Source organism: Fulmarus glacialis, unplaced genomic scaffold (assembly GCF_000690835.1).
Source record: "Fulmarus glacialis isolate BGI_N327 unplaced genomic scaffold, ASM69083v1 scaffold26069, whole genome shotgun sequence".
In the NCBI taxonomy this organism is placed as follows: Eukaryota; Metazoa; Chordata; class Aves; order Procellariiformes; family Procellariidae; genus Fulmarus; species Fulmarus glacialis.
The window spans coordinates 37,798-51,539 of NW_009235672.1; the positions used below are offsets into that span (position 1 = coordinate 37,798).

Here is a 13,742-nt window from a genome sequence, read left to right on the forward strand (position 1 = left end):
TATAAGCATAACTATCAGCTCTGACTAGCTGAATTTGCTCTCTGCTGATTCAGAATTGCTGAATCACTGATGCTGTGTGAACTGCCTTTATATTTTGTGAGGCCAATTGTTTTATTTTGGCTCATCTGCCTCAGTAACTGTGCGAGCAAAGTTTGGGCCAGGCTTAGACCACTTGTAGTCACTTCTGCAAAATCTCATTCTCAAATGCAGGTGTCCATTCAGTAAAACAATGGGGCAGGGGAACAGACTAGGGAGGAGAATGGTGGGATTTTCTCATGTAAGTGAAAATTTCAGACATTCAGTAGAACCTTGAGAATATTTAAGATGTGGCTATTCAGATAGGGCATCTATGGTATCTATAACATTGTAATGGAACTAGCTTGCTGAGCACTGTATACAATAATACTCTCTTTCTTTTGCAGCCTGCCAAGCTTGCAGAAGCTTTCAAATACTTTGTTCAGGGAATGGGATACAGTAAGTATCGGTTTTATGGAATGGTTCACCTGGCTACCAAAGTTTGTTGGGCATCTAAGCACCCAGAGAGTCTTATGATCCCTGATGTGTGATCTTTTCCCTATTGGATATGCATTTGCAAGGGAAAAAAACAAACCCACCTGTGGTGTCTGGGCAAAGGGTTTTCAGACCAAATTATGTTACTAAGTAGTAGAGAGCTTTGTAGAGAGCTTATACCCCCAAATACCTGCTTTACTTTATCTTGATATTTTTAAGGTGGATATTTGTAATAGTGTCCCCTTGTTGCATCACAGGAGATGGTTCATATGCTGCACACGACATTTAAAACCTCGTTAGTTCAGAGACTTCTTTGATTTGTAGCTGTGTGTCCTTCATGTATGTGCTTCTGACAACTGCTGTTGTGTAGATGCATTGCTGGCCTGGGCTGCCAGCAAAGGTTAAACATCTGAAAGTAACGGAGGTCTGATAGTCCTTTAGTTTTCCTCTGGCTTGTTGCAGCCACAGCAACATGCCATGAAGCTCTGTCGTGAATCCCTCAGCCCTGGCCACCAATTTTGCCTTAGTAATTTGGCAATTAATTTGCTCCTTAACTGTATGCCTGGAGCAGTGGTACTTCTTCTACACATGAAGCTAGCGTTAAAAGTATATATTCAACCCTGAAGGCTTCTCCAAAGGTGGTTAGGGCTGGAGGGGAAGGCAAGGGCTTCTTTCCAAGCCCACGGAGCAAGGCATTAATGAAGGACTCTTCTTCCAGTCCCCTCTGCTAGCATGACCAGGCTGATGAGGTCCCGCACCGCTTCTGGCTCCAGCGTAACCTCTTTGGAAGGCACGAGGAGCCGGTCTCACACCGGGGAGGGAACGAGGAGCCGATCCCACACCGGGGACGGTGCCAGGAACCGCTCCCACACAGACACGCGCATCGAGCTGACACCGAACTCGGCAAGCAACGCTGAACAATCAAGCCCCAAGTCCATGGAAGTGTCCTGTTAGATGGCTGTGGGAGGTTTAAACTGGTCACAGTGTGAAAAAGTAATGGATGCCCCCCGTGTCTCGCAAAAACATAACTGGTATTAATCTCAAGCTATTCTGTAGGATGAACTCTGTTCACCAGGGTCTGACAGGGACCAAAGAAAAGAAGCATCTCATTTGCTCTGTCGTTATTCTTGTAACTCAGACAGTTGCTGCTATTGTGCCCTCCTTCAATGGATGCCAAATTCTAAAGGATACTTGCCAAAAGCTGATGTGGTTGTAAACACTTCACAGTCAAACCAGACTTGCTTAAAATCCTCCTTTAAAATCAAAGCTGTTACATGCCCCTTTATCTCTTATTCTCTTGAAGTAAACTGGCACAATTTGAGACGAGTTTCAAAGAGGGGGAGAAAAAAATCACTATTATGGATGGCTTTTAAAGAAGGAAACGAAACAAATGTGTTATAGCCTCATGTTGAAGCTGGAGTCGAATTCATTGTATATAGCTTGACTTCAAATGATAAAGAAGTTAATGTATCGTGCATTTATAGGCCTTCTAATTCATTAGTATACAAGCCTGTTTTCCTATGTACAATAATATCCTACTAAAATAGGCAATTTTAATGTGACTTTGAGACGAACTAAATCTTTAAGCTTTTTTATTTCTCTTTTTTGAGATTTAGTTCCAGTCTTCCTTTCCTTCCCCCTTCCTAGACCCTAAAACCTGCTTAGCCAAATGAGGACAGGATTTAAATTTAATAAGCAAGGTATCATTTCCTCTTTGGGATCTTGGGCCAAAGGGTTGGTATAAAAGTTGGTATAGTTGTAACAAGTAGGGTAGCCTTACATGCCAGCAAAGCAGAAACAGCTTGATTTTTCCTTCAGACAGCTTCTTATCTTTGCAGCTCAAGTTTTTGTGTCCAGCACAATTGTGATAAATTCGGAATTCTGTAAGCAAAGCCAGATCCAGCTGTTCTTTGTCAGGAGAGATGAATAACTGTGGGATGGCATGTAATTAGATACTGTACATTCAACTGCCACTAATCACTAGATTTGAAAATCTGATGAGATCTCACTGGTGCTGAGAAGTGTATTCCACAAAGTGGTAGAGCGGCAACACTGTATCTGTGAAATACAGTGTTTAATGACCGCATAAATGTCACGAGCTGCTGCTGCTGCGTCTTTATGTAGCTTCCTGATACCTTGGGTTACTTTCTTTGATGCTGGTGGCTTGACACCTTTCCGCCAGTCAGATTTTCACAGTTGGGTGTTCTTAAGATTATCCTTCCATAGGTAGTGGGACAGGATTTCCCGAGCTCCAGTGCATACCTGCTGCATTGCAGTCCTCACACAAACAAGAAAACTCAAATGCCGAGCAGTTAAATAGCAAATGTTAATACTTTGGAATTGCTTGTTCAGAAGAACACCATCTAGGTTACTTTATATTGACTAACTTCAGCTCTTGTGTAGAAGATCCGTAACAGGTTGTGGGAAGAAAAGACAATTTCCAGAAAGAATAAAGCTATTGTGTAAAGTCTATCAAGAAAAGTTTCTTAATGAAGTATTTGTATTTATTTCAAAACAAATAAATTTGTAACTTTGCAATGTATGGTGTCTTAATGTTTTACCAGGAGTACTATAGTCTTTCTCAGTGGGAGTATATTTGTATCAATGAGATCTTTTTTTCTTTTGCTCATATCTCTGCCCTTCCCTACTTCTGTGCTCAAAGCTTTTTTTTTTTTTTTCCCCACTCCAGCCTACTATTTATACTAAGAAAACACAAAACACTTCAGTATTAGGTGTGACTGGCTATTCAAAGTACTGAAGGATAATTTTGCTTTAACAAATGCATAACAAAATTGAGGGCTTGGTATGGAGTACTATTGATTTGCTGTTCGAAGTTTTCTTTTTCTCCCTAGATAGAGTACTGTCTAGTGCATAGGACTGTGGTCTGTACGCTGACTTCCACACTGGAGTTGGTGCCATGCTCGTTGCATCCTTTCTGTTCCCAATCTGATCTGTAAATCCGTTGATGTGCAACATGTTCCTCACCAACCTCTGGAGGTATTTGGGCCTCTTGACCGAAATTGCAGATGCCACTTTGGGTTTCCAAAAGCTGTTCTTGGACCTCTTGCAAGAATCTAACTTCAGAAAGGGAGAGAAAAGATCAACCCTTCACAAATAGGTTTTAAAAGGACTCCACAAGTACAAGAGGGAGAGGAATCTAAAGGTGCAGGAAAGAATTAAAACATTGTTTTATTTCCGTCCTTAAAGCAGAAGTACAGTTCTTGTTCATCTAAGCTTCTGTTTCTCTCAGTGGTTTCCTGTTAAAAGATGGGGGGGTTTTGTAACTTGAGCAGTATCTGCCCTTCACGGGGAAGCATCCCTCTGCGGGTTTGGAGGCTCCCTTCCCTGCATTACAGGGGCCTGGGAGCACTGGTGCTGTTCAGCGTTGGGGTGGTTAGGAAATAACAGAGCCTGGTCACCAAAATGGCTCTGCTGTGCTTTCTGCTTTGGGACCTTAGTGAGGAGGTGGTGCTCGTACCCAGTGAGTGATGTAACATACTGGGGTTTCAGAGACAGGTGGGTTGGTGCTTTGCTGGAACTATTTTGGGCTGCTCCTTCCTCCTGTATGGCAAAAAATCCTGCGATAAGAAGAGGCAAAAGCAAATATTTGGCATATCTAAGCCAAGGCACTGCTAGATGTGATGATTCAGCAGTTGTGATTGGACTGATACCAGCAAAGGGCTTGATGTGGTTAACCACAGCCTGTGCCAGTGCCAGTGAAAACGGGAGGAACCTGTGCCAACTCATCTTACAAAAGAAGGGCAAAGTTATGTTCTTCGCTGAGCTTTTCTGGGAATGGCTAATCATTCCTTCCACAAGGACACCATGGTGTGCCTGTCAAGCCTAGGCAGTTTATTTTTGTTTAATGGGGAGGAATGCATCCAAGCGTTCTTGCAGCACAAAGGGATCTGCAAGCACTTCGGAGCAGCGAGGAGTTGCTAGGACCACTATAAATGTCAGCTTTGCAACAAAAAGTATTCATTTGGCAAAGAACAGTGTGTACCTGTACAGAAAAGCTGGAGGACGGTACAGAGGAGTGGTGTCTTACCTTTTACAAGGAGTTATGACTCCTCTTTCCTTGCAGTGCTGGTTTCCTGGCATCCTTCACTTGTGCTGTAACTGAAGAGATGCAAGTGGCTTGCAGATTTATTAGAATTTTTTATAAAACCCCTTCCTAGAGCTAGCAAATGCTGAGTTATGCATTATTCTTGGAGACAGAGTTAGCCTGGATACTGTAGTGTCATTAAACCAGAAAAGATGAGGTGGGGTTTCACCTTTTTCTGAAAGGATGAATGGCCACCACGGAGCAAGGTCCTCCTGTAGCATAGGGGAAATTCAGATTGGATAACAGGAGGTTTCCAGAAAATAAACAGTTCACCCTTCACAATGCTTTTGGGGTTATAAAGGGTGGAAGAGGAGGGTGGGCTCCCAGGGACCAACACGCTTCCTGATTGCATTAATGTATCTCAATACCAAATCTGTGCTGTAGTGGTGCTCTTCAAAACCACTAGTAGAAAGGATGTCGTTGCTGAAATCTGAGTTCTTTCCACCTCTGCCTGGGCCTTGACATGTACTGTACAAAAATCTGGCTAAACTTCAAGACGTCTTTCCCCCTCCCTGTCCTTGCAGAGGAGGAGTGGGAGAGGATGTGCCAATACCATGTCATCGCATCAGGACTTTTGTGCTGAAGGATGCTGCTTTCCTCTTTAAAAGTCTCTAGAGACTAAAACAGCTGGAAACTTTAACCTAGATGTGTTTTGGGGGTTTATGATTAATGTCATGTGTTGCAAGCCATGGACTGAGCTGGAGAGAAAACGGTTTATAGCAAAGCTGCTTATTTTTTCTCTCCAGTGCTGGAATCCTCTTCCTCTGTTTTTGCACCTTTGGCAGAGTATCTGTTGCAATCCTCGATGTGCCGGTAATGGGGTCTGTTGTTTCTACCAACAGAACACATTGAGCAGTGTCTCCCAAGTGCTGCTTGCAACTTGGTCCTCCCCCTTCCCACATGCTGTCTGCTTTTTTTGCACCATTTTGCACTCTTTCACATTCACTGAAAGTCTCTCCCAGTCTGTATATATGAACAGCTGTTTTGATGTGTGGATTTAGTGTTTCCACTGAGCCAAATATAGCCTTTATGTTGATAGCTGATCACTGCTATGCCTAATGTTTAAATAACTGAGAGAAAGGATGTCAGGGTATTTTAAGAGATCAACCCTTCCCCCTCGGCCCTTTGTAACAGACAGAAACAGCCTCTCACTGTTTCTATCTATTGCTTCATTAAGGGCTCCATTCATTTTATAAACAACACAGCTGCTGACCAGTGTTGGGGAAAAAAAAGAAGGAAAAAAAAAGGCTTCTGATTGCAACTGCCAAACAGTTCAATGTCTGTTCCCTGCAACCCAGCGTGGGGATCGTTTGCTCACCCAGCACCTCCTGGGGCTGGACCAGAGTTGTTGTTCGGATGGAATTAAAGAGGCAGCCCCCCACCTTGCATATTTTTGGCACTGGTGGCTGTGGGATGTACATCAGACACTGGATGCGGATCTCACTGGGCATCTCCAGCAGAGCCCAAGGGTTAGCAAAGGGGATGATAGCAGGCAGCTCTTCCTTCCCAAGTGGCACCACCGCGGTGAGCTGCGACCCACAGCAGAGCTGGGAAAAAATATCCTTGGGTGACCCGCCACTCTCTGCAATTGCTTATGGCTGAAGTGGATTACTGTATTCAGGTCAAGGTCAGCATGCAAAGGGGGCTGGGGGAGGGAAGGGCTGTTTGCCGGGCGGTTGCTCTTGGGGAGGTCTAGGGCAGCTCCAGGCAAAGCCTACATGAGCAATGGCACTCAGAAGAAAGCAAGAGGTGCCACCGGCCTGGACTTTGCAGCCTTTGGCTCTGCGCGTGTGTGCATGTGTCTGTGCGTGCGTGTGCGTGTGCGCAGGTCCCTGCGAGGCTCAGCACCCTGCAGGCAGCAAGTTGGGCAGGGAAGATGAGGCTGCAGAGCGGTGGTTTCACCCCACGTGGCGAACCTGGCATCAGCACGGGGCATGGCCAACCTGCTTGCAGGGCTTGGCGAGCCTGCCCCGAGCAAAGGTGCCACCCAGCCCATCGCACACCAGCGAGATGCATGCAGTCAGACCCCCTTGCCTTACCTCAGGCCTACACTTGCATCTCTCCAGCTGGGAAATTGTCGTTTATTGACTGATTGCAATGTTTTTTCATTTATTTTTCATGATAACCAGTGATCAAATTAAAAAAAAATTCATAGTTCTTTACCACCAGCTGCCAATGTTGAACTTTGATCCTGTGGTGAGTCCTTCCACGCCGCTCACGCAAGCTTGGCAGGAGGAGATCTCACAGGGGTAGAGCCTAGCACGGTTGCCCCAGGATCAGCACTTTATTTGGAAGTGCAAAGTACTTAGGAGCTGATGGGTTTCCCAGCCTAGTCCAAATGTGGCGGCCGAGAGAGGTGCTGATTGTTTCCCCAGCCTAGTCCAAATGTGGCGGCTGAGAAAGCAGCCAGGAAGCTCCTCACGCAAGGTTGTCTGCTTGGCGGCTGCCGCATGTGCAAGCAGAAGGTGCAGAGGCCAGATGGGACTTCAGATGCTTGTAGAGGCAGCAGGGAAATGTGCTACCCTTGCTGAAAGCTATCGCCAGCGGCACAGTTGGCTGGAATGTGCTTAAAAATGCAGAGGACACTCCTTCCCAGCAAGAAAAAAAAAAAGCACACTGAAGGAGAAGGCTGGGGAGAGGGTGCTTTCTGACTTAATGTCCTGGTAGCCATAAGCAAGCCCAACACAGACCGGGACAGGAGGCCACTCAAAGTGTTTAAAAGTGCCTCCTAGTGAGGCAGGTAACCTACTTCAGGCTGGAAGGAAAACTTGATTTGTGGGAAAACTCTACAGGTATTTTTTTGTAGAACTAAATGGTAGAATCCTTACTGGGATTGGCTCTGAGGATATGTAAATGCAGGGATATGCAACAATGAATCTTTAATTTAAATGCCTTTCCCCATGTCTTTAATAACCTTGTTTGAACAATTTCTGCCTGTGTGGCTGCTGCAAACAGGTTACTCCTGCAGCCTCTCAAGAGAGCTGATAAGACATGCTTATGCAGGTTGAGTAACACACTCCACTTTGCTCACAGACTCTCGACAGGCTAACCCAAGTCCACTAAGAGTGCTGGGGAAAGAAAAACAAACCCTAGAGCCAGAAACAGACCAGCAAACAAGCACATGTGAGCTGCCAGAATATTCACACTTAAGGAAATGCTCTCAGAGCATCCTTTTTTACCACATGGCTGGCTCTTCATTTTTATTTTTATGTGTCCTCCAGTTCAGGGCTTTGTCACACATTGCAAATGCACACTTGGACATTGGCCAGGCAAGGAGATTGGAAAAGGAAAAGAAATGTCAGTGGCAAACATATTTCACCTTCTTTTGCTTGCCTAAGCTTCTAAATGAGGTGTCAGTCTTAGATTCATTAATCATTTACCACTTATGAGGTTATTTAATATCTTTAAACTGCAGCAGCAGCATGCCACCTATAAAACCTCACCATGATGCTGTACGAACAAGTAATGTATGTTACATAGTTGGTGTAACTCAGACTGACACTGCCAAACCAATCTGTTTTTCCCATTAATTTTTCATATATTTCAGCATATGAAGCTTACAGAAATAACTTTGTAGAACTGTTTAAATTGGAAAGTCACAGTTTGAAAAGGTATGTGTATGGATATGTGCCTGTGGTTAATGAGAGCACTCTGTCTCCATCAGTTTAATAAACTGCTTGTCTTAAAACTCCTTCAAAAAACTGGGAGAAAAAAAAATATCAGGGTTTAATTTACAAGATGACACAGTGTTTCTGAATATTGAGGTCTTCCTGGAGTATTACATATAAACAGCACAATCCTAGTGAGCACACAAAAAATAAAGCAACTGCACTACACCCTGTTTCCAGTTGCATGCATGCTGAAACGGTGTTTTAAATATTAGTCAATGCTTAATGTAAAGGCATCTTTATGCCTTTACATAAGTCACATTCTTGCTTCTTTGCATCCTGCAGTGAGTGGCTATCCTGCTTTCTGAGGCTCCCAAACAAGGCGGCTTGAGCCACCGAACTGACTCTGGTAAAGCCCCTATGGAAGGCTAACGGCTGTGTCACTGGAGCTAGCTGGAGCCTGCCGTTCTTATCAGCATGAGCTGACCCTCAAAATCCCATCCTCCATCCTCGTCCCAGCCTACAAGACCTACAGGATGATTTCTGTGAGCAGGCTGTGTGTCAAACTGTCTCAGCTTAGCCTGGATTGCAAAATTGTCACTCCCATCCTTTCCCAAGCCTTTCCCTGGACCGCTGCACCAGAGGGGTCTAGCACCAGCACAGAGCCTGGTATCTCCCCGATAGTATTATTGTTGGTTTCTGGGATGATGGTACCGCTTTCAGGTCCCAGCAGAGACCTGGGCCCATTGTACAAATGTACAGTGAGCATCAGTTACTGCTGGAGGAGTTTTCACTCTCAACAGAGGCGATGAACAGTAGGGCTTTGTTGTTCTGGCTCTGAAGAACTGAGGAAAAGCGAAGCAAAAGGGGGGATCCATGAAAGCCTTTGAGGATCTAGCTCCTTAATGTATTTAAACAGTAACCATAAAAGTACTTTTGTAAAGATGCACGAGTTGCCCAAGCGCACAAGGAGCCAGGGAACTGAATCTAAAGGCTAGTCCATTGGCTTAGTCCTAGCGCTAATCTTCTTGTAAACATCCGTTAAAACAACGGATCTCTAACGCACCACAAACCGCAAGTCAAGTTCACTGGCTGCAAGTGTTGCTCTTCCCGCTTCAGTGTCACCAGACAGACAAGCAGTTGCACAAGTAGCAGAGCTAATAAGGATTGGTTTCCTATAGATTTGTGTCCAATGTCTCCACAAACTCCTTTACAGCAGCGTAATAACCGCTGTCCCACATCCGTGATGCCTTCAGCTCTCCCTCCTCCATTGCTGCTTGTTTCCAACTGGCGCATCTGTTCAAAATCCCTTAATGCTGCTGTTGTGGATGGGCCACGCTGCAGACGCGTTGGCCGCATGGCAGACGCGCATGGGCTTGGTAGGAGCAAGGTGGTGGGCCTCTCCCCTGTCCTGCTATTTTATTTCATTTCTTATTTCAGGAATTGCAATGTTTCTGAGATCTTTACTCTTCTGCCTGCTTTGTTTGACATTTCCCACAAAGGCACTGACAGACAGACAAACAAATGGACGGCATGGTTGCATATGCCTTGTTCCCTCAGGAAACCAGGCTAGAAACAGAAACATCTTGGGTGCACTGGGTGAGATCTGTGGTTTCCAGGCATTCACTTCACTAAAAACCAACACGCACTGGAGCTGCTGGTCATGCGTTAGCTTACAATAGCTTCTTTTATCTCACAATGAAAGCTGTGTGTTTCAGCCATGGCAGCATTTGATTACGGTGGTTACAGTGTCAGCTAATTGCAAAGCAAAGCAAGCCTACAAAGTGCCACAGTTTGGGGTACGTCTTTTGATCCAGTTTTCTTGTTCCCTTATGTGTACATGTAAGACAGAGAAAGACTGATTATACGTATGAACACACATTATACATGCACTCTATTTTATGCACTACAGACTGCACCAGAGGAATATGTATATGCAAATATAAACATATCTATTCATGGGCATGTTCATATATGTTTTTATATATAATATTATGTACAATATTATATAAATGCATGCACATAGTATTTTCTATATGTGCATGTACAGAGATATACATATGTACATATACATATGTATAGACATATACACAGGTGTGTGTGTCTGTATACACACATATATAGATGGTATTCTAAGATGGGCCAGAACTAGAACACAGGATTCCAAGTCATACTTAAGGGATCTTCTTGAGAAAGAGATCCTAAGATGGCTTCCCTACCAAGTGCCTCAATACAAACCATTTTCCCTTTTGGAAAACCATTGTCAACTTCTTGGTTAAGTCCTCTTTTTCTTATGTCCCCAGCGTCTTTTTTTACCAAGTGATGGAGTTTAAAATTTAACATTGACAGTCTTGCAAATGCTGAGCTCCCATTTGGGTTGAGGATGCGACCTCTTCTGTCACATCATCCAGGCCAAATGCAGCCATGAGGTTGAATCTTGCAAAGTGCTGGTGTCCTCAGGTCGCATATCACCAGAGGAACAAACAGGAGAGGTGCTTTGCACCTGCACTGGAACACGCAGACAGGGATCACCCTTCTCTTCTGCCACTGGAGATTTCAGGGAAGCTCCAAAAAAGAAATAGTAAAAGCTTTGAATTAAGGAATGACTTAGTTCTACTAAAAATTTATGGGCCAAATCCTTGTATACAAACAAAGATGCTATTGAAGTTAACAGCTTTTGAAGACATACAGCAATTCTTCTAGATGTTTTTACATAGGGATTGCATCATTTTCAGCCTGCTCACAAGAAACTTTAATTTATCATAGCCAGAAAGATTTATGCCTCCTGGGAACTAATCTAACTTCCTCTGGTTTATCAAGATGCAGACAGACAACTTGCCAACTGAAATTAAAACAAAATAAGTGACTGATTTAAAACAGTTGCATTATCCGAAGTTCAGCCCTGTACTGGTCTTTTCTCCAGACCGTGTGTCACTCAGCAGTTCTGCTGTGCCACCAGGGATTTTGGAAGCGGATACTACAGTTCCCCACGCAGAAACACATTTCTACTCTCCCAAGTGAAGCAACAGCAAACGTGCCATGGTGCATGGGCGCTGTACTAATAGTTTATCGGAGAAAAAACTGGCTCCATCATCGCTCAGTGATGATAAATGTATTGCCTGGAAAGGTAATGACAGGTTTTTTTCTTCTCTTAGCTGACATTTGCATGTGAAACCACCTCCGCAGAAAATGTTTACATTGATGTTTACTCTAAGCAGCAGCCCAGTTGCAACAGATGCACCTGGGCTGTGGTGGGGTTGTCTTCTCATTTTGCATCGATCCATCCACAGAGCTGATGGGAAGTCTAACACCTGTTTTCTCGTGTAGCACATGTCTTCTTTCCTCTACCTCAGCCATGTAAAACAAAGGTACGTGTCACTGGCAAGGTGGCAGTGGGAAGCAGGACCCGTGTGCTGGCAACCCCACGGGGAGGAGGAGGTGGTGGTCCCCAGGCACAGACCACACCATTTCTATGTGAATAAATGGGCACATGAGGTATCGTTCAACTCTCATCTGACTCTCTACATTTCATCCTTCAGCTCTGCAGAGCTAAGATAATGGACAAGAGGATCTATTCTGAAAACATGAGCTCTGGGCTGGCCATTTTGGATTCAGAACATTCAGGCTGTTCAAGATCAGAGCTGGTAGAGAAACTGTGAAAATGTCCCTGGCACAAGACACTCCAAAAGATTGAGGTGAGTCCAAGGAGAGCAGGTCACAGAGGATCTTTGACCCAGCCTAATGCAGTGAGACAGGGACTCTTTAAACAGAGATTTCAAGAGAAACACTCGGTTCTTCCCATGAATTTCACCATGGGGTGGGATCTGACTGAGAGCGACAGAGGGGGAGTTTCTAGGACTGATCTCAGTGTGACAGAGACCTGAGTCTAGTCCCAAGGGTCACGAGCATCAAAGACTGAAGTCTAATGTTGAAAATAAAATATATAGGTCAATGCTCATTTTCCAGCTTAGACCACATTATTCAAGAAATGACAGTAACGATGTCTGAAGCTCGTGTCTAAGCTACAGACTGCCATACTTTTGCTGTCATACTAGTGTACTATTCTTTCCTTTGGGCAATTAAACTGCTGGCCTCATAAATGGCAGTGCCAACATGAGAGTCATTTAGGTCCTGGAATCTGTGCATAGAGGAATTTCTGGCGGTCGTTAGTGGATGGAGGTCTATTAGAGTTGAAAACCCTGCTCGTTCAAAGCCTCTCCAAAACCAGTGTGGCAAAACAAGGAGATTTAACATCCTAACTCAGGAAAAAACAAATTGTACATTGGCAGTGGATGAAAGATTCTCCTTTTATTTTAAAACCTCTGTAAAATCAGAGCAATGGGTCAATTCCAGCATTCAGCCAATTTAATTAGCGATCTCAGAGTAATCGTGGTAATGAGCCAAGTCGGCAAAGATGTCATTGGGGTTCTTGCAGTTCAGGTTGCAAAAACAAGCATTGATCCACATGATTTTCCAGGAAAACTCAGTTCCATCTGGGCACTCAAACCTCACTTCAATAGTCTTGGACTTGTAGGGTGTGCAGCACCTGTTGTCTGTGCAGACGCCACAATATTTGGGTCTATAAGGACTTTTGCTCACACAACCTGAGATGGTGTAGTTCATTGGTTCATTGGCCCTGTAGACAGCCAAGCACTTTTTTCCAGGCTAAATCAAAGAAGAACAGAAAAAGAGACAGGTTAATATTAATTGCTGACACAGGTAGGACACACAAACTCCCAATATTTAAAGGATTTTGAAGCTGTTAGGAAGCATTTTACAGCCCTGGTCTAGAGGGTGTGACAGATTCACATGTTTAGACATAAGAAGCCAGAAGTTGCCAGTAGGATACTTGCAAAATACAGTTCACAGCCCTGACCGTAGTGCACCATCGCTTTTCCTCTAACTGAGTCACAGGCCTGTCTGAACCAGCAATGAGCACAGCGGAGTTGTCTTGCCTTTCCTTTCAAGGACCTTTTGGCTGGAATTAAAGCTCTCAGGGGAAGGTTTTTATACTAGCGTGTGGAAGCACAGAAAGCACACATTTTTGACCTCTCTGCAGCACAGGGAGTCCACGTGTACTCTCTAACAGCCTCCAAGACCAGAAGTGCAGCCCTCAGAGGCCTGAAAGCTGCCAAACAAAGGCTGACCCCATGTCCAGGCAAAGCTCAAGGGGCACGTGAAGAAACAGTCCCCACCTTGATGTGCTCGGTTATATCCACCTCGCAGGGCCGCATGTTGCACAGGCGGCTTTCCTTCAGGAGCCGGCACTGGTCGTTGTCGTTGGAAATCCTGGTGGAGATGCCCAACCCGCAGGTCTTTGAGCAGGGGCTCCAGGATGAGGTGTGAACGATGCAGTTCTTCTGCCAGGCTTCATCCTCTCCCTCGTACGCTGCAGAGACCAGATTAACCCCGCATTATTCAGCCGGGGCAGCTTTCCATATTAAACACCCTTTCCCCAGCTCATTACACATTCAGGCCACTAACCCAAATAATTAAAGCACAGCGAAGTGGCTCCCCCC

At 44.7% G+C, this 13,742-nt stretch overlaps 2 protein-coding genes across 2 annotated transcripts in view; one reads left to right on the forward strand and one right to left on the reverse strand.

Moving 5' to 3' along the window:
* NDRG1 (N-myc downstream regulated 1) overlaps positions 1–1,946 on the forward strand; it is a 25,724-nt gene extending 23,778 nt beyond the window's left edge. Inside the window, exons 14-15 of the mRNA XM_009586112.1 lie at positions 423–474; positions 1,229–1,946. Of these exons, the coding sequence (XP_009584407.1) occupies positions 423–474; positions 1,229–1,464 (288 nt within the window). The 3' untranslated portion in view covers positions 1,465–1,946. The remainder of the gene's footprint in view (positions 1–422; positions 475–1,228) is intronic.
* Positions 1,947–12,519: 10,573 nt separating this feature from the next.
* Positions 12,520–13,742, reverse strand: part of WISP1 (WNT1 inducible signaling pathway protein 1) — a gene marked incomplete at its 5' end in the record, with an annotated part of 3,139 nt that continues 1,916 nt past the window's right edge. Inside the window, 2 exons of the mRNA XM_009586113.1 lie at positions 12,520–12,888; positions 13,419–13,612. Of these exons, the coding sequence (XP_009584408.1) occupies positions 12,589–12,888; positions 13,419–13,612 (494 nt within the window). The remainder of the gene's footprint in view (positions 12,889–13,418; positions 13,613–13,742) is intronic.